At 43.8% G+C, this 26,970-nt stretch overlaps 1 protein-coding gene across 1 annotated transcript in view; it reads left to right on the top strand.

Moving 5' to 3' along the window:
- TRIM54 (tripartite motif containing 54) overlaps window positions 1–26,970 on the top strand; it is a 196,286-nt gene that overhangs the window by 132,536 nt on the left and 36,780 nt on the right. Inside the window, exons 4-6 of the mRNA XM_086928151.1 lie at window positions 19,739–19,834; window positions 22,892–23,125; window positions 25,432–25,454. Coding sequence (XP_086784277.1) covers window positions 19,739–19,834; window positions 22,892–23,125; window positions 25,432–25,454 — 353 coding nt within the window. The remainder of the gene's footprint in view (window positions 1–19,738; window positions 19,835–22,891; window positions 23,126–25,431; window positions 25,455–26,970) is intronic.

The raw sequence follows: 26,970 nt of genomic DNA, 5'->3' as shown, positions 1-26,970 counted from the left end.
AGATTTTCAACATACGGTGTGGTGGCGCGGACTGGGAGGGGGCGCATCGCTCCTGCCCCCTCCCCAAGTAAGATTTTCATACGTGAAAGTACGTTAATGGTTTTGGTCCCTGAGTTGCTTCGATGTAACTGCCATTCTCAAATGGCATAAGTTCTGGATGTTGGGTGCCATAGTTCAGAGTTCTGAGCAGCGCTTGTAACACTGTCTGAAGCTTATTTCCACCTACTGCAGCTTCACTATTCTCAAAGTAAGTGAGGGTCGTTTGTGGACCTGACTGCATTTGAAAACAATGTGATATGGTACCTCCCTAAACCGCTTGACGGAGGCCCCCGAGGGGCGGTGTGATGGCACGGACTCGGAGAAGACGCTTGGCTCCGACCCCCTCCCCAAGTCTTATAGCACCGGTTTAGCCTGAGATCGCCCCCGACATAGGCGGCCGGCTCCCGGGGTCCGGCGGAACTTTTTGCCTTTTGATGACTCTTCTATTCTGGACCTTGTCCCACAATCCGTTTGACCTGAAGACACGCTGTAGTGGGGCGCCCCTTTACCGTTTTAGTTGCCATTCCGCCCGCTTTTGCTACACTGTGCCTCTTCCGCCATTCAGCTGTTTACCGCCCGCTCTTGCGACTACAGCGTCTCGCTCACCATGTAGTTGAGTTGCTCCCGCTCTTGCGATGCAACGATAAGCGACTGCCACAGGACTCTCAAAATGGCGGCCGGCTCTTCAGATTTGGGCGTGGTCCACTAAAATGGCCCTGGGACACCTTGGAACTCGGACGCTTCCCTGATAGGGCTTGGGTCCCATTCTCGAAAGCGTCCCCTCAGCCGTGAAGATTCTACAAAAGTCTTGGGGGCCCCCGACTCCCGCAGGCTTCTGGTGGGGAGCGGCTGCCATGTTTGCTCGTGGAATGGCCACGACGGAGCTACGAGATGGTAGTGCTCTCATGCTGACGCCAGCTTTAGTCTGAAACATCCAGAAACACTGTAGACTACCAATTCGATCAGTTCCGGTAGCGCCCCAACATGACCCGGTAGAGAAGAACTTGCCCTCCCCTCTTTGACTGATGGTTCTTGTTGCCTGTCCCCTCTGTTGTCATTTAACAGAACTTTTTGGACTGCTGAAAGGGGTTGTGTTCCGAACGCTGGTTGGTGGAGACATTTTGACTATATTCTTGACCTACGTTGTCGCGTAATGCGTTATATGACACGCCGCGTTAGCGCACTCGGAAGTGATCCGGGGCGCGGCGCGCAGCGCGTAACGTAAGCATAACAGGTCATGTGACTTGTTAATAAAACTTTTTATTGGTTCATTTTACTTTTGTTATTTTAATAATGAAAAGCTTGGTCATATGACCTAAAAAATACGCTTTTTATTGATTTCGAACTTTTTTTTTTAAACATATATGTTATAATATTCCAGGCTAATGTACTTTCCCGGAAAATTTACAACTGTCCTGCAAGTAAAATATATTCCTTTTTCGAGAAAAAGGGCGTTTCTTCGTCCCATGACGGGGCCGTTGAGTAAAAGAGACTCGGCCTGCTGTCTTAGTCGCCGATACGCCTGATTATCAGATTCTTATCGATCACTTTATGTTGCAGGAGTGGAAAACACAACTGCCCTTGACCATTTATCTTTACTGCGTTCCTACGTATTATACCTTTTATCCGTCATGTAATTGGACTGCTTTATTTCACTTGCCTTTTACTAATTCGAAAACAGTGACTAAAAGTAAAAACTTTACCAATGTAAATACTACTACCATGTTTTGTTTTAAAAACCTTTATTGTGAAAATGTCAGTATACAAATACGGGCCTATAACCACGTGGGCCGGCCACGGAGCAAACTGAAATCGTATATGATGAGGAGACATTTACATTATAGAGGAACGTAACGAGCGGGCCATTAGGTTGCAAGAACTAAGGTGTCTAACAGTTGCGTAATCGGTGGACGTACATTTTGTAATTAAATTACGACAGGGCCACTTACAAAAAAATCATCTAGATATACATTTGCGGGCAAGTACCATGGGTGACGTTAATTCGAACTTTCAATAGTACAGTAATCAATAACACATCAGAACTTAATATCAATAGGGATGTCAAAATATTCAATCAATTCTCGTTCCCGCCCGCCATGAGCATCACAACTGCATTCATATCTCGTGATATCAAGGTTGTTCAACCAGTACACAACAAGGAGTTACGAGTCCCATTTATACCGGCGCCATTTTGGGCGAGGCCGGGCAGGTGCAAGATATAGTCAAAATGTCTCCACCAACCATCGGCCAGACCAGAACCCATTTCGGCCCTTTATGCTACAAGATGGTGTCTTCCATTCAGAAAATATTGTTGGCAGCATTTTGAAAGGAAAGATAAACAGCCGTTCTCCTAGTGAGTCTCACATTGTTACATTTAGGAAGAATGTTGAAGAGTAGTATGTGGAAAATCTGAAGCCATTTTTCTACAAACTCTCAATCAGCCTTGGATGGAAAAAAAAATCCTGAAGAATGTACAAACTGAAAACCAATTTTTGTCTGTTTAGCATCAACAGCAACTCTTGAGTCAGCTTTGTGTGAAGCCGCCATTTTGATTCAATCAATAACGTCCCCCTGCACACATTCAGGGACCTGGTCGTGTCTTCAGGTGAAACGGATTGTGGGACAAGAAGCAGAAAGGAAAAGGAAAAAAGTTCCGCCGGACCTCGGGAGCCGGCCGCCTATGTCATGTGCGATCTTTGGCCACACCAGGGCAATAGTGAAGCTGCAGCAGGTGCAAATAAGCTTCAGACAGTCTTACAAGCACTGCTCAGAACTCTCAACTATGGCACTCAACATCCAGGACTTGCCATTCGGATCTTGGCGCCTTGTGCTGGTTCCGACCTATTCACACATCGGTCCACTACTGACATCACCTCATAAGCCAACGGGGCACCCCACGCCGACTTTCGGCGCAGCATTGTAGGATGGCCACACCAGTGCGGCAACTTGCTGGACACCACCTCGGTGCCATCCGGATCTCGGCGCGTTCGAGTCACTGTACCACAACAGTGACCGGAACTCAGCTGGACACGCCGTCTTTCGGCGCAGCATTGTAGGATGGCCACACCAGTGCGGCAATTTGCTGGACACCACCTCGGTGCCATCCGGATCTCGGCGCGTTCGAGTCAATGTACCGCAAGAGTGACCGGAACTCAGCTGGACACGCCGTCTTTCGGCGCAGCATTGTAGGATGGCCACACCAGTGCGGCAACTTGCTGGACACCACCTCGGTGCCATCCGGATCTCGGCGCGCTGTGCTGCCTTCGGCCTACTGTAGCCGCAAGTGCGGACGCAACTCAGTTGGACGGCGAGTGAAACGCTAAGGGGCGCCGCACTGCAGCCGAGGAGCCTCCATCCTGGGGGAGACGCACAGCCCCCACTGACTGACGCGACCTTACAGGCCAACGGGGCGCCCCACGCCGACTTTCGGCGCAGCATTGTAGGATAGCCACACCAGTGCAGCAACTTGCTGGACAACAACTCGGTGCCATCCGGATCTCGGCGCGTTGTGCTGCCTTCGGCCTATTCGCACATCGGTCCGCTACTGACGCCGCCTCACGTGCCAACGGATTTTCTACGCTTTTTGAAGCCCTATGCCGCATAACAGGTCATGTGACTTGTTTATAAAACTTTTCATTGGTTCATTTTACTTTTGGTTTCCTAATGATGGAAGGCTTGGTCATATGACCTAAAAATAACACTTTTCATTGGTTTAGAACATTTTTTTTCCCAAACGATGAAAGCCCCACCTTGTTTCTGGATGTTTCAGACTGAAGCTGGCGTCAGCATGAGAGCACCACCATCTCGTGGCTCCGTCGTGGTCATTCCGCGAGCAATCATGGCAGCCGCTCCCCACCGGAAGCCTGCAGGAGTCGAGGGATCCCAAGACTTTTGTAGAATCTTCACGGCTGAGGGGACGCTTTCGAGAATGGAGCCCAAGCCCTAGCAGGCAAGCGTCCGAGTTCCAAGGTGTCCCAGGGCCATTTTAGTGGACCAGGCCCAAATCCGAAGAGCCGTCTGCCATTTTAAGAATCCAATGGCAGCCGCCTATCGCTGCACCGCAAGAGTGGGCGCAACTCAACTACATGGTGAGCGAGACGCTGTAGCCGCAAGAGCGGGCGATAAACAGCTGAATGGAGGATGAGGCACAGTGTAGCAAAAGCGGGCGGAATGGCAACTGAAACGGTAAAGGGGCGCCCCAGTACAGCAGACGAGCCTCCACCTGGGGAGGCCCGTTCACGCCGCCTCCCCCACGCCCCCCCCGGGCGCCCCACGCCGTTTTTCGGAGCAGCATTGTAGGATGCCAAAACCAGTGCGGCAAGTTACTGGACATCACCTCGGTGCCATCCACATCTCAGCGCGTTCTGCTGCCTTGGGACTATTCGCACAACAGACCGCTACTGACGAGGCCTCCCCCCGCACCACCCGGGACGCCCCACGCTGTTTTTCTGAGCTGCATTGTAGGAAACCAAAAACCAGTGCGGCACCCAGGTGACATCACCTGGGTGCCGTCCAGAACTCAGCACGTTGTGCTGCCTTGGGACTATTCGCACAAAAGACAGCTACTGACCATTGTTGCTTCTTTTTGCCAAAAAAATGTAAATGTTTAAATGTATTTACAGTTTTTGTTACGTTCGTTATATTTATAAAGTTAATAAAGTTTTATAATCCTACTTTGTTGGAGTACTATATATTTTTAAAAAATCGAGTGAATGGGGCCTTGAATCGGGTTATTGTCATGTGTGGGCTTTGGAAGTGTGCTGCTACAGGATCGGACATTTCAAACTCAAATGCACGTTCTTTTTCTTACCTTTCCGAAGCATGGAGCGCAATAACAGGCAGAGAAAGGGTGATGCAAGTGTTGAACACTGCCTGGCCTGGCAAGTTGCTGGCAGTGCCACCCCCCCGCCCGCTCCTGAAAGAGGGCACACACACACCGCCGCCCCGAGTACTTCACATATCTTTAAAAGACCATGCGCTTGTTAATGAGGCTTAAATGGTTTATCACCCCTTCTAGAGCCCCTGCATCGGCCCTCTGACGTTTCCTGGAAGAATTAGCACGTAACACAATACCAAGCCCTGTCAGCTGAAACCCCCGAGGAATCGGGTTTTTGCTTGCAGGAATCGGGAGGCGGGAGACTAGCACTGAAATCGGTAGTCTCACGCCTGAATCGGGAGGGTTGGCATGTCTGGATTCTCTGCAGCTGGGGCCATAAACTACATCCGCAGGGCTAGGTGATAGCCTGGGACCGGCCTGGACAATCGGACACAGAGGAAGAGGAGTGTCAGAGGGTGTGGTAGTGAATAGGGTGAAAGGGAGGTGTCGGGCGGGCACAGGGTGTGATTCTCAGGGAAGAGCAGCGCAGATGCGGGGAAGTTTATGGCCCAAGCATGAGAGAGAGAGCGGGGGTGACCAGTGCGTGGGGGAGATGCTTGCGAGGGTGGGGAGCCGTGCTGAGAATCGACGGCGTGCAGAGAGTGGGTCTGGTCAAGGCATCTAAAATGGCTGCCGTGCACGACAAAATTGTGCCATTGGAAAAAAGGCAAGATGGCGCATACAATGTTTATCAATAAGGATTCATTTATAACAAAATATTTTATCGCAGTGACAAATTGGCGGTCAACACTTCCTGATTTCCATTGAATCGAACGTTAACAGACGTCACGCAGCCAAAAAAAAAAAAAAATGCTCACGCACAGCCGCTGGAAGACATGTATCAACATATATGAGCCTCCTCAGCCACCCTCAGAAAACATAAGGGATCAGGATACATCTCCCGCACCCCCTTATACCTAGTAATTTAATTAAAACGAAACACAAAATGGCGAATTCCCGTTTCGCTACCAGTTTGCGGCCCAGTTCGCGGCCCGAGAAGCACTTCTACCGTGAAAAATCAATTTTTTTTTATTTTCCCCACGGGACCCTTTAATAACCCCAACATCATTCCTAGGGGGTCAAGAGGGGTCTACCTTGCCCCCTTTCATTAAATTCCCCCTTCGTTTTTCACCTCTTCTTCTCTCTCGATCCTACCGAGAGATAAGATGGCGCACGCACAGCCGCTGGAAGACATATATCAACATATATGAGCCTCCTCAGCCACCCTCAGAAAACATAAGGGATCAGGATACGTCTCCCGCACCCCCTTATACCTAGTAATTTAATTAAAACGAAACACAAAATGGCGAATTCCCGTTTCGCTACCAGTTTGCGGCCCAGTTCGCGGCCCGAGAAGCGCTTCTACCGTGAAAAATCTTTTTTTTTTTATTTTCCCCACGGGACCCTTTAATAACCCCAACATCATTCCTAGGGGGTCAAGAAGGGTCTACCTTGCCCCCTTTCATTAAATTCCCCCTTCGTTTTTCACCTCTTCTTCTCTCTCGATCCTACCAAGAGATAAGATGGCGGCCGCTCCGGACTGTTTAGAATGTTGACAGACACCGGAAAGCCAATCAGCTTCGCATCGCAAAGTTCCGTTTCGCGAAAAGTAAGCGGACCGGAGCGCAGCCCGGAGCGCTGTTACAGATATATATCTTGTTTTGAACGTTAATTTCTCAAAATCCACTGGAGCACATATATTGAGACCTAGCAAAGGCACATCGGGCTAACAGTCCCTACAATTTTGCCAAGTTTCGTGCAAATCCATTCAGCCGTTCGAGCTAAAAGTGAGGCCAAAGGCCCTATGGAAATTAACATGGGAAAAACGCGTTTTGGGACCCCCCTTTTTTCTCGGCCCCCCCTTGACGAAACCCCCCCAAATTTTCAAGGGCTGCTCAGAAACAAAATGTGCCATTTTCCTGAAAATTTCAGCCGATTCCGTCCACAAACGCCAAAGTTATTAGACATAGAATTTTCAAAAATCCCATAGGGAAAAAATCCTAACTATATATACCTACTGGCGACAGCCAGTAGGTAATATATATATATATATATGTATATATATATATATATATATATATATTACCTACTGGCTGTCGCCAGTAGGTAATATATATATATATATATATATTACCTACTGGCGATATATATATATATATATATATATATATATATATATATATAAATATATATATATATTTTCCTCCAATCCTGCTTCGTTTAAAAACAGGTCTGACACATGCTGGGGATGTCAAACAGATTTATTGCCACCAAAATGCACTTAGCAAATTTCGCGATATTCCCACTATCAGCTCCAGGCAGACGCGTTTCGGCGTGTGCCTTTATCAATGCCTGGTATCTGCTGTGTGTGCCGAGATGGCATTTTTTCGCGGGGTTTGACTTAAAAGTCCTGCCGAGGGTTTTCATTGGCTGCATGTTGTAAATGTAGAAAGCGGACAGCGAAAGTTCTTTCCGATGGTATCCGCCGCTTACCTAACCAACAATCCTCATCTGCAGTGCACAAAGTCCCGCAATTAGAAACAGAACAGTTCAATCCAGAACAAGGTACAGTGACCCGTCTTTGCACATGATAATGCCTTTTGACTTTTCTGCTTCTTTTATTTTGTGGGAACTGCTTGGTGGGTTTTCCATCGCTGCCGGACATCTCGTTTAGCAGACAATCTGCTCCCTCTCCCCAATACCTTCACCAAAGTCCAGGTTGGGGGGGCGCCGCGTTGTGCCTTCCAAGCACCACAATCCACAAATGTTTGCCGGTAGACACGGAGCTCCTGACCGAGGGGCGTGCCAGAAAAGCGGAGCCGGCCTCCGCTTGCAAACATTCCTCCAATCCTGCTTTGTGTAAAAACAGGTCTGACACATGCTGGGGATGTCAAACACAGATTTATTGCCACCAAAATGCCCTTAGCAAATTTCGCGATATTCCCACTATCAGCTCCGGGCAGACGCGTTTCGGCGTGTGCCTTTATCAATGCCTGGTATCTGCTGTATGTGCCGAGATGACATTTTTTCGCGGGGTTTGACTTAAAAGTCCTGCCGAGGGTTTTCATTGGCTGCATGTTGTAAATGTAGAAAGCGGACAGGGAAAGTTCTTTCCGATGGTATCCGCCGCTTTCCTAACCAACAATCCTCGTCTGCAGTGCACAAAGTCCTGCAATTAGAAACAGAACAGTTCAATCCAGAACAAGGTACAGTGACCCGTCTTTGCACATGATAATGCCTTTTGACTTTTCTGCTTCTTTTATTTTGCGGGAACTGCTTGGTGGGTTTTCCATCGCTGCCGGACATCTCCTTTAGCAGACAATCTGCTCCCTCTCCCCCATACCTTCACCAAAGTCCAGGTTGGGGGGGCGCCGCGTTATGCCTTCCAAGCACCACAATCCACAAATTTTTGCCGGTAGACACGGAGCTCCTGACCGAGGGGCGTGCCAGAAAAGCGGAGCCGGCCTCCGCTTGCGAACATTCCTCCAATCCTGCTTCGTTTAAAAACAGGTCTGACACATGCTGGGGATGTCAAACACAGATTTATTGCCACCAAAATGCACTTAGCAAATTTCGCGATATTCCCACTATCAGCTCCAGGCAGACGCGTTTCGGCGTGTGCCTTTATCAATGCCTGGTATCTGCTGTGTGTGCCGAGATGACATTTTTTCGCGGGGTTTGACTTAAAAGTCCGGCCGAGGGTTTTCATTGGCTGCATGTTGTAAATGTAGAAAGCGGACAGGGAAAGTTCTTTCCGATGGTATCCGCCGCACAAAGTCCCGCAATTAGAAACGGAACAGTTCAATCCAGAACAAGGTACAGTGACCTGTCTTTGCACATGATTATTGCTTTCGGTTCTGTTTTCTCATTTGATATCAGTAATGCCAAGTTTAGTGCCTCATGTATACACAGAATAGCTTTAAAACACGGAGCAAAAGGAGAGGCGGTTTCCAGTATTTTTCCTCTTTATCAGAAAATCGTCCCCTAACAAGAAGACATTGCTCATTAAATCTCAAACCTTTACTCACCGTCAGTTCTCTGGGTAAGGGGTCTTATGTGCCATTGGAAATAGTAACTGAGACATTGGAAAAACACAGAAAGCCATTTAAAGAAAACAGCAGATTGTGCGGCATAGTTTGCACAGACTGGATTTGTTGTATTGAGATAAATGTATTTAGCACGTCCTGCTAGTAGCCCCAATTCACTTGGTCAGATGCCCTTTTTGACCTACAGTGACTCTTAGTTTGAAGAGTTTCCCCCTTTTTAAATCACAATTGTTTGTTAGAAATTCAAATGCAGAAAATTCGTCCTGCAACAACGTTGACTGCATGATATTGACTCGCACAATATCTCAAGGTATGCAAATTTAGAGAATGTAGATTTACTTTTCTTGTACATTACCTTGATAATGTTGTAGAAGTTGATATCTTGAATGCTATGATATCGAGGTTTGATATTTAAAAGTTGATATTGTGGTATCACACCCTCACCACGTCAGTGCTCTGCAAAGACTTGCTTACCTCACCAGGTCCTGACTGCTCATAAGTAATCAGGCTTGGTAGCTATATGAACTGATTGGTGGATATTTTAGAGTTAATCTTTACATCTTTATTACTAGGGTTTTAAGGGATTTCTTTTATTTCAAATCTTGTTTTAAAGGGTTATATATTGCTACATGTCACCAAGGTCATTTCAGGGCCATGGAGCCAGATACATCCAATTTTCAGGACAGGGCAGCTATTCTCCCAACAGATGGTAGGATGTGTTTAGGTCTTGTTTTCTATGGATACTCCGTTCTGCAATTGAATTAGTTAAAGGTGTGTTTGGAAAGTTTGGGTTTCTGTTTTTTCCTGAAATGTGGCGAAACAGGTTTTGTTCAGAGTCAACAGCTGAGACTGTTCCATGGTTTCTGTCCCCGGACGCCAAGGGTCTGTCACCAGTCTTTTGTCGATTGAAGCTATTAAAGGTAACCATAACCTTTGCCCCAGCTGTCAAGGGTCACAGGTAGTGAATTAGGGTTGTGTGTAACTCATGTAATTCAGTGCAGCGTAATCATGCAGAATTACCTACGAATTCCGTGAGATTATGCAGAATTATGGGAGAAGAGTAATTCTGCGTTTAGCGCTAATACTTTGCGTAAAAATGGAGTGCATCCTTCAGGTTCTACTTGAGCCTGTAAGGGTGGCTAATGCTTGTTACCATAATATACTTTTCCTCATGAGCGCAAGCAGGAAATTGTTGTGGGTGATTCCATATGGATGACATTGTCTACCCACATTTACAAAAGTCATTCTGCCACTGAGCTAGTGCTTTAAAACCTCAATCCTCATATTATGGGTTTAACATGAAATCCAAGGTCATGTCTTTAACCCTCCAAAATCCCAAGCAGCCTAATGATGTATGAGTTGAGCTTTACTATCTCTCATAGCACGGTTTTGCCTTTCTTTAAAGTTTAACATGTGGGGAGTGCGCAGATACACACTCCACTCCAAGGTGCACAAATCCATCTTAATTTTAAACCGTTTAATCTTTGTCTGTAAGTTTCTTCAATCTTTGTCAAGTCATTTGTCATTGTTCTTCCTTATGCATCAAGTACACACGTTTTCCATACTGTATTTAGGTAACTTCTCATATTTTTATGTGTCCATCCGGACTTCTTTAAAAATAAGATCCCAATACACCAAGTTGTTCAGAGCAGCATTCATTTATTTCAAGCCCAATGCATTTCGGGCTGCCGTCCAGCCCTTCATCAGGGGTAACTGTGAAAGGACAATTATGGATGATACATTACTTATCTGCATAGACTATATCACATTTAACATTTCTTTTCAGAATTTCCTTTGTTTACAAATTTACAAAAATTAATATTAGACGTTGCGCATCAGTGAATAAGCCTCCTAAAGTGCATCACATTTCACAAACCAAAGTCTGTGTAGTCTAAGTTAAAATTAATCCTAGAACTTCCCTTAAAGTTATCTTGCAAGCCACTTCTTAAGAATTATGTTAGTCAAAAAAACGCTACTGAAAACACATCACGGGCTCATTTAATCTTCTTGTTTTGCAATGATTAACGTCTTACGAACATAAATCTGCACTGCATCTACTGAACCCTGCAGACGTTATCTATCTATTTCCTAGTGTCTTACGATACTCACAACCTTCCATCGGTCGATTGTCGGCTAAAAATCATTAGTAAAACCGTGTTTCAATGATCAACATACCTGCTCGCGTTTTACATTTCTATCAGCTCACGCCACGCGCTGCGCGCTGCACATAATTCAATCTCCCGCGCTAATGCGCCGTGTTTAAACAGTTTGTGCTCCACCCCCTACCTCTCCACCTGACACATTAGTAACTGGCATGCCGAAACTTCCTCCCCCATAATGCACCAAACAGTCCGCTTTTACATTGCGTACTTGTCCTAAAAATTCGTACTCAAATCTAAAACGATAAATGTTCTAAATCTTTGTCGTTTTTAGCAAAAGAGTCCATGTTTAATCCATTCTTTTTAATAATTATCTTTACAGTCCTTCCTGATATTTGTAGGTATCAGCGTCTCCAATTGTTGCTCCGAACTCGATGTTCCTCTGTGTGTGCCATCATCAGTTCATGCATTTTGTCTCCATTCTTTTTCATGGGTGCAATAACCAACGGGGGGCTAGTATTTACTAAATATGAATGAAGGTGGTCTGCACTCCTTATTCTCCATTTGTATTCCTTTACTTTTTTATTCCATAAATTTAAAACTGTTGCGTGCTACCCAGATTGTGTAAGCCCAATACACCTTTCGGAACCTCAACATGTGGGGAGTGCGCAGATACACACTCCACTCCAAGGTGCACAGCGTTGTGCGGATTTCAAATCCATCTTAATTTTAAACCATTTAATCTTTGTCTGTAAGTTTCTTCAATCTTTGTCAAGTCATTTGTCATTGTTCTTCCTTATGCATCAAGTACACACGTTTTCCATACTGTATTTAGGTAACTTCTCATATTTTTATGTGTCCATCCGGACTTTTTTAAAAATAAGATCCCAATACACCAAGTTGTTCAGAGCAGCATTCATTTATTTCAAGCCCAATGCATTTCGGGCTGCCGTCCAGCCCTTCGTCAGGGGTAACTGTGAAAGGACAATTATGGATGATACATTACTTATCTGCATAGACTATATCACATTTAACATTTCTTTTCAGAATTTCCTTTGTTTACAAATTTACGAAAATTAATATTAGACGTTGCGCATCAGTGAATAAGCCTCCTAAAGTGCATCACATTTCACAAACCAAAGTCCGTGTAGTCTAAGTTCAAATTAATCCTAGAACTTCCTTTAAAGTTATCTTGCATGCCACTTCTTAAGAATTATGTTGGTCAAAAAAACGCTACTGAAAACACATCACAGGCTCATTTAATCTTCTTGTTTTGCAATGATTAACGTCTTACGAACATAAATCTGCACTGCATCTACTGAACCCTGCCGAGGTTATCCATCTATTTCCTAGTGCCTTACGATACTCACAACCTTCCATCGGTCGATTGTCGGCTTAAAATCATTAGTACAACCGTGTTTCAATGATCAACATACCTGCTCGCGTTTTACATTTCTATCAGCTCACGCCGCGCGCTGCGCGCTGCACATAATTCAATCTCCCGCGTTAATGCGCCGTGTTTAAACAGTTTGTGCTCCACCCCTTACCTCTCCACCTGACACATTAGTAACTGGCATGCCGAAACTTCCTCCCCCATAATGCACCAAACAGTCCGCTTTTACATTGCGTACTTGTCCTAAAAATTCGTACTCAAATCTAAAACGATAAATGTTCTAAATCTTTGTCGTTTTTAGCAAAAGAGTCCATGTTTAATCCATTCTTTTTAATAATTATCTTTACAGTCCTTCCTGATATTTGTAGGTATCAGCGTCTCCAATTGTTGCTCCGAACTCGATGTTCCTCTGTGTGTGCCATCATCAGTTCATGCATTTTGTCTCCATTCTTTTTCATGGGTGCAATAATCAACGGGGGGCTAGTATTTACTAAATATGAAGAAGGTGGTCTGCACTCCTTATTCTCCATTTGTATTCCTTTACTTTTTTATTCCATAAATTTAAACCTGTTGCGTGCTACCCGGATTGTGTAAGCCCAATACACCTTTCGGAACCTCAACATGTGGGGAGTGCGCAGATACACACTCCACTCCAAGGTGCACAGCATTGTGCGGATTTCAAATCCATCTTAATTTTAAACCGTTTAATCTTTGTCTGTAAGTTTCTTCAATCTTTGTCAAGTCATTTGTCATTGTTCTTCCTTATGCATCAAGTACACATGTTTTCCATACTGTATTTAGGTAACTTCTCATATTTGTATGTGTCCATCCGGACTTCTTTAAAAAAAAGATCCCAATACACCAAGTTGTTCAGAGCAGCATTCATTTATTTCAAGCCCAATGCATTTCGGGCTGCCGTCCAGGCCTTCGTCAGGGGTAACTGTGAAAGGACAATTATGGATGATACATTACTTATCTGCATAGACTATATCACATTTACTATTTCTTTTCAGAATTTCCTTTGTTTAAAAATTTTCAAAAATTAATATTAGACGTTGCGCATCAGTGAATAAGCCTCCTAAAATGCATCACATTTCACAAACCAAAGTCCGTGTAGTCTAAGTTCAAATTAATCCTAAAACTTCCCTTAAAGTTATCTTGCATGCCACTTCTTAAGAATTATGTTAGTCAAAAAAACGCTACTGAAAACACATCACAGGCTCATTTAATCTTCTTGTTTTGCAATGATTAACGTCTTACCAACATAAATCTGCACTGCATCTACTGAACCCTGCCGAGGTTATCTATGTATTTCCTAGTGTCTTACGATACTCACAACCTTCCATCGGTCGATTTTCGGCTTAAAATCATTAGTACAACCGTGTTTCAATGATCAACATACCTGCTCGCGTTTTACATTTCTATCAGCTCACGCCACGCGCTGCGCGCTGCACATAATTCAATCTCCCGCGCTAATGCGCTGTGTTTAAACAGTTTGTGCTCCACCCCCTACCTCTCCACCTGACACATTAGTAACTGAGGAAGTTTCGGCATGCCAGTTACTAATGTGTCAGGTGGAGAGGTAGGGGGTGGAGCACAAACTGTTTAAACACGGCGCATTAGCGCGGGAGATTGAATTATGTGCAGCGCGCGGCGTGAGCTGATAGAAATGTAAAACGCGAGCAGGTATGTTGATCATTGAAACACCGTTGTACTAATGATTTTAAGCCGACAATCGACTGATGGAAGGTTGTGAGTATCGTAAGACACTAGGAAATAGTTGGATAACCTCGGCAGGGTTCAGTAGATGCAGTGCAGATTTATGTTCGTAAGACGTTAATCATTGCAAAACAAGAAGATTAAATGAGCCCGTGATGTGTTTTCAGTAGCGTTTTTTTGACTAACATAATTCTTAAGAAGTGGCATGCAAGATAACTTTAAGGGAAGTTCTAGGATTAATTTGAACTTAGACTACACAGACTTTGGTTTGTGAAATGTGCTGCACTTTAGGAGGCTTATTCACTGATGCGCAACGTCTAATATTAATTTTTGTAAATTTGTAAACAAAGGAAATTCTGAAAAGAAATGTTAAATGTGATATAGTCTATGCAGATAAGTAATGTATCATCCATAATTGTCCTTTCACAGTTACCCCTGACGAAGGGCTGGACGGCAGCCCGAAATGCATTGGGCTTGAAATAAATGAATGCTGCTCTGAACAACTTGGTGTATTGGGATCTTATTTTTAAAGAAGTCCGGATGGACACATAAAAATATGAGAAGTTACCTAAGTACAGTATGGAAAACGTGTGTACTTGATGCATAAGGAAGAACAATGACAAATGACTTGTCAAAGATTGAAGAAACTTACAGACAAAGATTAAACGGTTTAAAATTAAGATGGATTTGAAATCCACACAACGCTGTGCACCTTGGAGTGGAGTGTGTATCTGCGCACTCCCCACATGTTGAGGTTCCGAAAGGTGTATTGGGCTTACACAATCCGGGTAGCACGCAACAGGTTTACATTTATGGAATAAAAAAGTAAAGGAATACAAATGGAGAATAAGGAGTGCAGGCCACCTTCATTCATATTTAGTAAATACTAGCCCCCCGTTGGTTATTCCACCCATGAAAAAGAATGGAGACAAAATGCATGAACTGATGGTGGCACACACAGAGGAACATCGATTTTGGAGCAACAATTGGAGACGCTGATACCTACAAATATCAGGAAGGACTGTAAAGATAATTATTAAAAAGAATGGATTAAACATGGACTCTTTTGCTAAAAACGCCAAAGATTTAGAACATTTATCGTTTTAGATTTGAGTACGAATTTTTAGGACAAGTACGCAATGTAAAAGCGGACTGTTTGGTGCATTATGGGGGAGGAAGTTTCGGCATGCCAGTTACTAATGTGTCAGGTGGAGAGGTAGGGGGTGGAGCACAAACTGTTTAACACTGCGCATTAGCGCGGGAGATTGAATTATGTGCAGCGCGCAGCGCGCGACGTGAGCTGATAGAAATGTAAAACGCGAGCAGGTATGTTGATCATTGAAACACGGTTGTACTAATGATTTTAAGCCGACAATTGACCGATGGAAGGTTGTGAGTATCGTAAGACACTAGGAAATAGATAGATAACCTCGGCAGGGTTCAGTAGATGCAGTGCAGATTTATGTTCGTAAGACGTTAATCATTGCAAAACAAGAAGATTAAATGAGCCCGTGATGTGTTTTCAGTAGCGTTTTTTTGACTAACATAATTCTTAAGAAGTGGCATGCAAGATAACTTTAAGGGAAGTGCTAGGATTAATTTGAACTTAGACTACACGGACTTTGGTTTGTGAAATGTGATGCACTTTAGGAGGCTTATTCACTGATGCGCAACGTCTAATATTAATTTTTGTAAATTTGTAAACAAAGGAAATTCTGAAAAGAAATGTTAAATGTGATATAGTCTATGCAGATAAGTAATGTATCATCCATAATTGTCCTTTCACAGTTACCCCTGACGAAGGGCTGGACGGCAGCCCGAAATGCATTGGGCTTGAAATAAATGAATGCTGCTCTGAACAACTTGGTGTATTGGGATCTTATTTTTAAAGAAGTCCGGATGGACACATAAAAATATGAGAAGTTACCTAAGTACAGTATGGAAAACGTGTGTACTTGATGCATAAGGAAGAACAATGACAAATGACTTGACAAAGATTGAAGAAACTTACAGACAAAGATTAAACGGTTTAAAATTAAGATGGATTTGAAATCCACACAACGCTGTGCACCTTGGAGTGGAGTGTGTATCTGCGCACTCCCCACATGTTGAGGTTCCGAAAGGTGTATTGGGCTTACACAATCCGGGTAGCACGCAACAGGTTTAAATTTATGGAATAAAAAAGTAAAGGAATACAAATGGAGAATAAGGAGTGCAGGCCACCTTCATTCATATTTAGTAAATACTAGCCCCCCGTTGGTTATTCCACCCATGAAAAAGAATGGAGACAAAATGCATGAACTGATGGTGGCACACACAGAGGAACATCGAGTTCGGAGCAACAATTGGAGACGCTGATACCTACAAATATCAGGAAGGACTGTAAAGATAATTATTAAAAAGAATGGATTAAACATGGACTCTTTTGCTAAAAACGCCAAAGATTTAGAACATTTATCGTTTTAGATTTGAGTACGAATTTTTAGGACAAGTACGCAATGTAAAAGCGGACTGTTTGGTGCATTATGGGGGAGGAAGTTTCGGCATGCCAGTTACTAATGTGTCAGGTGGAGAGGTAGGGGGTGGAGCACAAACTGTTTAACACTGCGCATTAGCGCGGGAGATTGAATTATGTGCAGCGCGCAGCGCGCGACGTGAGCTGATAGAAATGTAAAACGCGAGCAGGTATGTTGATCATTGAAACACGGTTGTACTAATGATTTTAAGCCGACAATTGACCGATGGAAGGTTGTGAGTATCGTAAGACACTAGGAAATAGATAGATAACCTCGGCAGGGTTCAGTAGATGCAGTGCAGATTTATGTTCGTAAGACGTTAATCATTGCAAAACAAGAAGATTAAATGAGCCCGTGATGTGTTTTCAGTAGCGTTTTTTTGACTAACATAATTCTTAAGAAGTGGCATGCAAGATAACTTTAAGGGAAGTGCTAGGATTAATTTGAACTTAGACTACACGGACTTTGGTTTGTGAAATGTGATGCACTTTAGGAGGCTTATTCACTGATGCGCAACGTCTAATATTAATTTTTGTAAATTTGTAAACAAAGGAAATTCTGAAAAGAAATGTTAAATGTGATATAGTCTATGCAGATAAGTAATGTATCATCCATAATTGTCCTTTCACAGTTAACCCTGACGAAGGTCTGGACGGCAGCCCGAAATGCATTGGGCTTGAAATAAATGAATGCTGCTCTGAACAACTTGGTGTATTGGGATCTTATTTTTAAAGAAGTCCGGATGGACACATAAAAATATGAGAAGTTACCTAAATACAGTATGGAAAACGTGTGTACTTGATGCATAAGGAAGAACAATGACAAATGACTTGACAAAGATTGAAGAAACTTACAGACAAAGATTAAACGGTTTAAAATTAAGATGGTTTTGAAATCCGCACAACGCTGTGCACCTTGGAGTGGAGTGTGTATCTGCGCACTCCCGACATGTTGAGGTTCCGAAAGGTGTATTGGGCTTAAGCAATCCGGGTAGCACGCAACAGGTTTAAATTTATGGAATAAAAAAGTAAAGGAATACAAATGGAGAATGAGGAGTGCAGACCACCTTCATTCATATTTAGTAAATACTAGCCCCCCGTTGGTTATTGCACCCATGAAAAAGAATGGAGACAAAATGCATGAACTGATGATGGCACTCACAGAGGAACATCGAGTTCGGAGCAACAATTGGAGACGCTGATACCTACAAATATCAGGAAGGACTGTAAAGATAATTATTAAAAAGAATGGATTAAACATGGACTCTTTTGCTAAAAACGACAAAGATTTAGAACATTTATCGTTTTAGATTTGAGTACGAATTTTTAGGACAAGTACGCAATGTAAAAGCGGACTGTTTGGTGCATTATGGGGGAGGAAGTTTCGGCATGCCAGTTACTAATGTGTCAGGTGGAGAGGTAGGGGGTGGAGCACAAACTGTTTAAACACGGCGCATTAGCGCGGGAGATTGAATTATGTGCAGTGCGCAGCGCGCGGCGTGAGCTGATAGAAATGTAAAACGCGAGCAGGTATGTTGATCATTGAAACACGGTTGTACTAATGATTTTAAGCCGACAATTGACCGATGGAAGGTTGTGAGTATCGTAAGACACTAGGAAATAGATAGATAACCTCGGCAGGGTTCAGTAGATGCAGTGCAGATTTATGTTCGTAAGACGTTAATCATTGCAAAACAAGAAGATTAAATGAGCCCTTGATGTGTTTTCAGTAGCGTTTTTTTGACTAACATAATTCTTAAGAAGTGGCATGCAAGATAACTTTAAGGGAAGTTCTAGGATTAATTTGAACTTAGACTACACAGACTTTGGTTTGTGAAATGTGATGCACTTTAGGAGGCTTATTCACTGATGCGCAACGTCTAATATTAATTTTTGTAAATTTGTAAACAAAGGAAATTCTGGCAAGAAATGTTAAATGTGATATAGTCTATGCAGATAAGTAATGTATCATCCATAATTGTCCTTTCACAGTTACCCCTGACGAAGGGCTGGACGGCAGCCCGAAATGCATTGGGCTTGAAATAAATGAATGCTGCTCTGAACAACTTGGTGTATTGGGATCTTATTTTTAAAGAAGTCCGGATTGACACATAAAAATATGAGAGGTTACCTAAATACAGTATGGAAAACGTGTGTACTTGATGCATAAGGAAGAACAATGACAAATGACTTGACAAAGATTGAAGAAACTTACAGACAAAGATTAAACGGTTTAAAATTAAGATGGATTTGAAATCTGCACAACGCTGTGCACCTTGGAGTGGAGTGTGTATCTGCGCACTCCCCACATGTTGAGGTTCCGAAAGGTGTATTGGGCTTACACAATCCGGGTAGCACGCAACAGGTTTAAATTTATGGAATAACAAAGTAAAGGAATACAAATGGAGAATAAGGAGTGCAGACCACCTTCATTCATATTTCTTTAAAGTTTGACTCATTGAACCCTCTCAATATCTCTTCTTGACCTTATTGGATGGACCAGAGAGAGGCGCTTATTTTATGGATATTAAAGTTAATGTTGCATAATATAAAACATTGCAGCAAATGAATAATTCATAGAACTTTCTATCTGAACCATACGCCCAGCACCGAGGAGTCCAGGTGATGAGAGTGGAGTTTCTGTAGCTTGGGCGCCAATGGTGATCATTCCTGATGATAGGGTATAGGCTGCTTTGTTTGGCTTGGATCTGCTGCCTCCTGATGGACCATAAGCAACTCCAGATGTTTATAAGCCTTTCTGAGTCTCATGCAAGTGGTGCAGGTTGAGTCCTATGGCAAAGAGTGCTACAGGACCTACATCTGGGCACACCCATCAGACTAGGAGTTACTCGTGGTCTATAGTGCACACATACAAAGCCCAACAACTCAATCCCCTGGATAATGTTTCTCTAGATAACTAATTTCTATGCTTGAAGTGATTTGTTTTCCTGTTGACCCTTGGGCTCCTCTTAGCTCTGGGTGATGTTCTGCGGTGGATACACAGACTCTCGGTTGCTGCAGAGCTGACCATTTTTGTCCACCCTCCCACAGAGCGAGCTGAGCGATGGCATCGCCATGATGGTGGCCGGGAACGACAGGATCCAGGCGATCATCTCACAGATGGAGGAGATCTGCAAGACCATCGAGGTAAGCTCAGCGGATGGACATGAGGGCGGCCATTACTGAACTGGAGGTGGGGAAAGGGGACTTGAGTGTGGCAGGAGCTGCAATCATAGAAGATGAAAACCCACACCCGTGCTGCCCCTTAGAACAGATCATAGTGCAAAGGAAGGGTCTACCCAAAATGTCAATTGTTATGAGAAAGGGTCCCAGAACAAACACACCAGAAAATTTAAGAAATAACAAATTTACTCTAGTGTACCATTAGAAAACGCCATGTTATTTGATCACATAGGGCTCGATGTAGGTAATCCCAGATTACCGATTCTTAAATACCAAATCATACCGATTCGGTATTTAAGAACAGGCAATTGAGATGTAGGTAAAAGATTACCGAATCGGTAAGTTTCGGTAATTACCAAATCGGTATTTACCGATTCGGTAATTGCCATTCATTCCTATGGGCCTGGAGGCCCATAGGAATGAATGTCAATTACCGAATCGGTAAATACCGATTTGGTAAATTTGGGAAACATTGAAGGGTGGCAGGGTGGCACTTTGACACCCTGTTGCACCCCTCAATTGTGTATGGGTGCACATGTTGCAGACATACATGCCCTATGTATGTCTGCAACATGTCACTGTTGGAAAAGCAAAAAAAAATGCTTTTTCAGAGGTTTTCATTATTTACCACCAACTTGTAGTTGGTGGTAAATAACGAATCCTAAGATGGGAAAATCACTCATTTGAGTGCTCCCTACATATCAGGATTCGGTAATTTACAGAATCGGTATTTAAGAATTCTGTATTTTACCAATTCCTTAAATTACCGATTCGGTAAAATACTGAATCCTTAAAAAATGCCACCTACATCTGGAAAGCCCAATACCGGTCGGTAACGGCCAAAATTCGGTAATTTCGGCCATCACCGACCGGTATTTGGCTACCTACATCGGGCCCATAGTGTTTAAAAACATTGTTTTGATATACATTGCATACAGCGTGGCTCACTGGTTAGAGGCGCCACACCCGGAAGTGGAGGACGGCCCGGGACCAGGGTTCAATCCCCGACGCGGCAGGGTTGTGAACCAGGGTCAGCGGACTCGATAATTCTCGCCTCGGTACCTACTCTAATGAGGGATCACACTCGGCAACTCTGGGCATTAGCTTGCCTCATCTCCACAACAGCCCCCCACAAACGCCGGGGATGCCTGGTTTCACCTTGGAGATACCCAGGAGGGAACATCTCACAGGGAAAGCCAGGACGGGTTCCCCAGCGGTCTATAGCGCCAGGACGCCTCCGGGTAGCAGTGCGCTTTACAAGACACACACATTTACATTTACAACACGGCATTTATCATTTTTTGCGTGTGCCCGGAAAGGAGGAAGGGAAGGGGTAGTGAAGTGTGGGATTTTAGTGAATATAGGAGGATGTGACAGAGTAAAAACATACAATCCTAGATTTCGGATTTTTTGATTCTATGATTAGAACAGATCAGCAGTCTGCCGCAGGGCCAGCCATCACATGGCGACCAGGATTGCTGCTGTGAAAAGTTGCAAGGATTTCCTCCTAGGACATTTTTATGAAGTTTGTTTTCAACTTTGCAATCTTTATAAATCTGATAAATTGTTCAGCGTTTTAAAAGAAATGAATTGTTCGAGAAACCTTCAGTTACAATCAGGTTTCCGGGAGAAAAACACTCCAAACCCCACTTTTTAGCAGAATTATCCTAGAACCTGTCCTAAAAATTGTCCTAAAACATTTTTGTGTGGAAACTTTTACATAAAACCTTTTTTCACTTAAGGAACCAGACTCACTAGCTCAAACGTCATAATCTGTGCAATGTGGAAAGATTTCCACTTTCGCCTTCAACAAAGACAGCATTTAAAACGTGTCCTTTAAAAGATACATGGACAGTGGACCCAAGGGCCCCTCTGCTCGCCCTCGCCCAGGTAACCCGACCCCCTTTCGCCACCTACCCTTTCTCATCAGAGGCTTCTGAAAAGGAGGTTGTCTTGAATTGAAAAAACCCTATGATCCTGCCTCCTTCCATAGGACAATGCCTTGAGGGTGATTCTGAGGTGTGACGTTCTGACTGCTCCCAGGAACAGGTATTCTTCGATGAATTTCTGGCAGGCTCCCCAAACCGTGTTGTACCCTCATATGTGGGTCTAGAGGCCGATGGCAGCCATCTTTGTCTGTGATGAAAGGGGTCAACTCGGGGCTAATTCACATCACCTTCCAAAACGTTCTTCTAATCCCAGAAACCCTTGGGCCTTGTTAAGTATGCTTAAACAAAATACCCAGACGAAAGGGAGGGCAACGCAAAAGACAAAGAGTAACATTCAAGAGTCTGAAGAAATTCATTATTATGCACCATAAAAATATTTCATAGAAAAAGGAGACACTACTTTTTCTCTTTCTACAAGGCTGTGCCTGGCACAGCTCCTGAATATCAGGTTTGATATTCTGCAAATGCTCTGCCTTCCGTCTAAGTATAACCTCTATGATGAGACAGGGTCTTAGACAATTGCCCACGTATCAACACCTACCACCGAGGTGACGTTTTGGCCAGACAAAGTACCAAAGCTATAAATGGAAATACTGAAGTGCTGGTACTCATTAGCCACAGTACCAGTTTGTTCCTGAGAAGTGCCTGTAATCTGCCATTAAATGTACTGCAGCAATGCTGAGAAGTGCAGGCAATCTCACTTTCAAATTGAGGAAGTGCAAGTACTCAGTACCGGACAGCACCTGCCCATTTAAAGCACAACAAAGTACTGATCCAAAGTGCTGTTGCCTATGATTCCTGCTGACAGAAAACTAAACATGATTTTCAGGCTTCAACAAAGTTATATTTTAGTTTTATACATCTACATTTATTAAAAGGGGTACCTCTTTTTACACGAGCGATGAGCGTTGATGCGTCTTAACCGTACCCAATGTGTAGATATACCCCCTATACTCCATATGTGCCTTATTATATATCCAGATAGTGTGTACCTTAAAACACGCCCCCTCTCCAGCTGAACAGTCTGTAGTGCACTCTTTTAACCTCTTCACCCCTCTGCATTCATCCGCAGGAAAACAGCCGGCGCCAGAAGCAGCACCTGAGCCAGCGCTTCGACTCCCTGTACGCCATCTTGGAGGAGCGCAAGAAGGAGCTGCTGCAGTTCATCGCTCGAGAGCAGGAGGAGAAGCTGCAGCACGTGCGCGCCCTCATCCGCCAACATGGCGACCATCTCGAGGTCACCTCCAAGCTGGTGGAGACCGCCATCCAGTCCATGGAGGAGCCGCAGATGGCCGCCTTCCTGCAGGTGACAGGAGCCCCCACTTTTGGGGTTCAGTGCGCGTCTTTGTTACGCATTACTGGAGCCCAGCACTACTCCAGGGAGTGGGGTGGGAAATACACAGACAGGGGTGAAAGGTGATTTGGGCGGGGGGATAAAGATGTAATAAGTCTGTAAAATCCAAAAGTTCACCACCAAAACCTGAATGAGAATTTCCACCCATGAAATATAATGTCCAAAGTTCAAATGTCAATGTAACAGGAACACTGAGGATCCAGTGGTCGGAAATAAGGAACACCGGGCCATGTTCACCGGGAGAGCAGTAACACAGAGTGCCCTGGTCAGGTGTCTTTTCAAGCTGGGGCTGTTGAGCTACTTCTAAAGTCTACACAAATACAAGGGTTTGTCCTGCATGGGCATCTTTTATCCATTTCAAGGGGCGATAACGAGAAGCTAAGTTCAGTTTAAAGCTGGGCCATGTGGTTGAGGGTGATATGAATATACATTCTCAGGGAGACAGTGCAGACTTCCTGGGCAGGGATGCTGCCATTTCCAAACAGCTTCCAGTGCAGGACAAAGGGGGAGGCTACGTGTGGCCTAACAATGTGCATTAGGAGTTAGAAGTCAGACACCTCCAACAGATGTTATGCATCTCTGAGCAGATCTGCATCCCGGAGCTTCCAAAGCAATGGGATCCATTTTTGTTCTGCCCTTTGTTCTGCACCAGAGCTTGGGCACCACAAGAGTGTTCTGTTATTTATCTACCTTCCCAGAAAGGCTACTGCGCTCTGATAGTGAGAGTTCCATTAAAGATACGGAGTACGCAAAAGAAGCTTGGAGGTGAACGATTACAAATTTGAATCCTTCAGGACCGAATAATTTTTTACCCCCTTGGTTGTGGTAAATTGAGCCTGTTTTATGTTGTAAAAGTTACAGCTGTCTCATAAGTTTGACACTAGGACGCAGGTGCATAAGGACATGATGCCACAAATACCCAGGGGTTTCTGGGTACACTCTCTGCTTCCCTAAACACACATCATACAGGAGGGATGCATATATTGTCCTAACTGGCAAGTGCAGCCCTGCTATCTGGGTCAACTCCACCTGCCTTTTCTAATATTATTTATTTTACTTTTTAAAAGTCAAATCAGATCTATTGCAAACCTCTTCAATGTGGGTTGTGGGGTTGTGCCTTACCACATATTCAACAAAAATGAACAAAGTGATCCTGTTAGGAAAGATAACCTCTCTCATCTGGAAGCTTCACTATGCCCCTCATTTACCTATGCCCACCCCTTACCCTAAATCACACAAACATCTGTAGCCAAGAACCACAGGGAAGGAACAAAATGCCCCCATCAGTTTTCTCCACACCTTAAGGATTGTGATTCTGTTGTTGCCCCTGCTAATAGCAGCATTTGGTCAAATAACCTCAGGGCTCTCAATGTAGGAGGACAAGTGACTTCCACATCATATACACCGTCAGTGGTTGGCACATTTCTAGGTACATATCCCTGCCGCTGATAGTCTCTTTCTACCTTGGTGTCTCATTGCCCCAAGTCTCACATGTGAACATCTGGAGCCTGTGTTGTCTTCAAGGACCTTGATCTCTAATTTCACAACCAGTAGCAGCTGGAACACGGGTTCCTACATTTTAGAATTCATGTCCCACCACATCTGTAGCATCGACTAAAGTAGTCCATTCCTGAATGTCCTGGGATGTTCACAAAAACTTCTTTCCTCCTCCTTCCCCCTCTTCTGCTGGACCAGGAGGTCAAAGGTTAAAGTGCACTAAAAGACACACCTGAATGTATTACCTACACAGAGTCCACAGCTCCAGCTAAAGTTAACCTGAAAAGGGAGAAAAACGGTGCGTCTCAGTTAGAACTGCAAAGGGAAATCTCCGTCTGGTGGGGTTCAACCAGTTTCTATGGATTTACTGAAATCCTCTACTAGCTTCCATCTCCTGACTTACCATGGGGCAGGTGCTGCAGCAGTGAGTGCAGGGTTAATATCATGGGGTTTTCAATCTAATGAATCTAGGAAGACATCAGCTTAGTGGATGAACTGTTGGCTTGGGAAACAGAACGCTTGAATTTTAATCCTGGCTTCTCCTTTTGGCAAAATAGCATGATCCTGGGCAAATCACTTTCTTTTATCCCCGGTATTGTCATCTGCCAAAATACAGACTTTGTGAAAAAAAGCAACCTCAGTTTTAAATTATATATATCTTTTTTTTAAAACATGGAACAATTGGGTGTGGGGGGGCGGTGGATAGGCCAGTGAATCATAAACTGTGTTTGCAAATGAATGTCTTTCTTCTCTCGTTGCAGCACGCCAAAGAGCTGAACAAGAAGTAAGTGCCCCCCCTTTCCATGTTCTAATCACATGATCAATGTATGACCCTAAACTATTAATCTTGTTGTCTTAAAAAAATCATGTGCAAACTTAGCCTGGTCAGGTATTTAATATTTTAACATGAAGATACACAACTTCTGACCCCTGTAGCAGCTGTTGACTCCATTCGCACACATTGCAACCTCTAATGAGTAAAAATTATGTTTTTATGCCTTTGCCGTGTTTTCCGGCTGCTAGTAATCGTCAGTTAGAAGCATTTACACTGGTCCAGGTTGAAAAAGGAAATTGGATGGTGCACTCTTTCTTGGAGTCAATGAAGCAGCGTAATGAATTATTCCATAAATTAGTCCTTTTATTCAATAATTTTCTTAAAACTGGCACACAGCCAACGCGTTTCGTTCCCGAAACTTTGCCAGTGGGAACTTCGTCAGGGCTGTAACATTATAGACTAAATTTGGAAGAGTATTCAGGAAAAAAGACCTTACCTCATATTTGGTTTGGCGGCATGGGTGCTGTGCCAACATCTTCTACCAGATTTATCTTGGGCTTAATACTGTCATTGGACAATGTGTGACCTAAATATGAGACCAATCCTACTAATATTTCACATTTCTCTTTTTTATGGTCAGACCGGCTTTTTTAAATCTCCTTAATACTTGCATTAAAATCTTCTTGTGACTTGTCTCATCTTTACCATATGTCGTCTTGATCATTCGGACTGCGGTACCTTTTGCATTATGCATTGAAAGGTAATGGCAGCAGAGGCCAACCCGAATGGCATGCAACACCATTGTAAATCCCCAAAAGGCGTTGTGAAGGAAGTGGGGGCACGGGAATCTGGGTGTAACACAACTTAATGGTATTCCTCTGACAAATCGAACACTGAAGATCAGCTTGCTTCTCCTATAATACTCAACATTTCGTTTATGCAGGGAAGGGGATGGCGACCCACCCATATATTAGCATTTAGATCCCTTAAATCTAAGTAAGTGTTTCCCACCCCCCTTGACCGTGATGACTATTGGAGCCAACCATGGATTTAACAACTTTACGTTTCAGGAGATTGTGAAGCTTTTTTTCAAAGGCTCTTTCATCATGTGCGGAACGGGACAGACCATATTTAATACAGGCCTGGCAGAAGATTTAGGTTGAACTTTGTGTTGGAAATGAGAAAGAAGTCCTAATCCACCAGCAAATACTTAAAGAAATTCCTTGCATTCCTCTTCTCCTGTGAAAGAGCGATTTACCATAAGAACAGGTTCGTACGCTTTGGGATTTATAATAATTTCAAGTTATTTCTGGTCTTTCTGTCCATAGGAGGTTGGGTCCCTTTTTTGCAATATTTTTATTTCCTATTGTCATTCTGCCCTTAAATGTAATTTCCATTGGGACCAAGCATTCTAATTGAAAAGGGTCCTTATTCTAGCCACCTGGTTTGATATCCGTATTTTCAATAATATATTTATGTTTGCCAAATCTGTCAATCAGAGTGAAAGGGAGACAGGAATCTGCAA

This window comes from Lissotriton vulgaris, chromosome 6, assembly GCF_964263255.1.
Source record: "Lissotriton vulgaris chromosome 6, aLisVul1.2, whole genome shotgun sequence".
Classification (NCBI taxonomy): Eukaryota; Metazoa; Chordata; class Amphibia; order Caudata; family Salamandridae; genus Lissotriton; species Lissotriton vulgaris.
The sequence above is the reverse complement of the archived record's forward strand: the minus strand, read 5'-3'. Positions and strand labels throughout refer to the sequence as shown.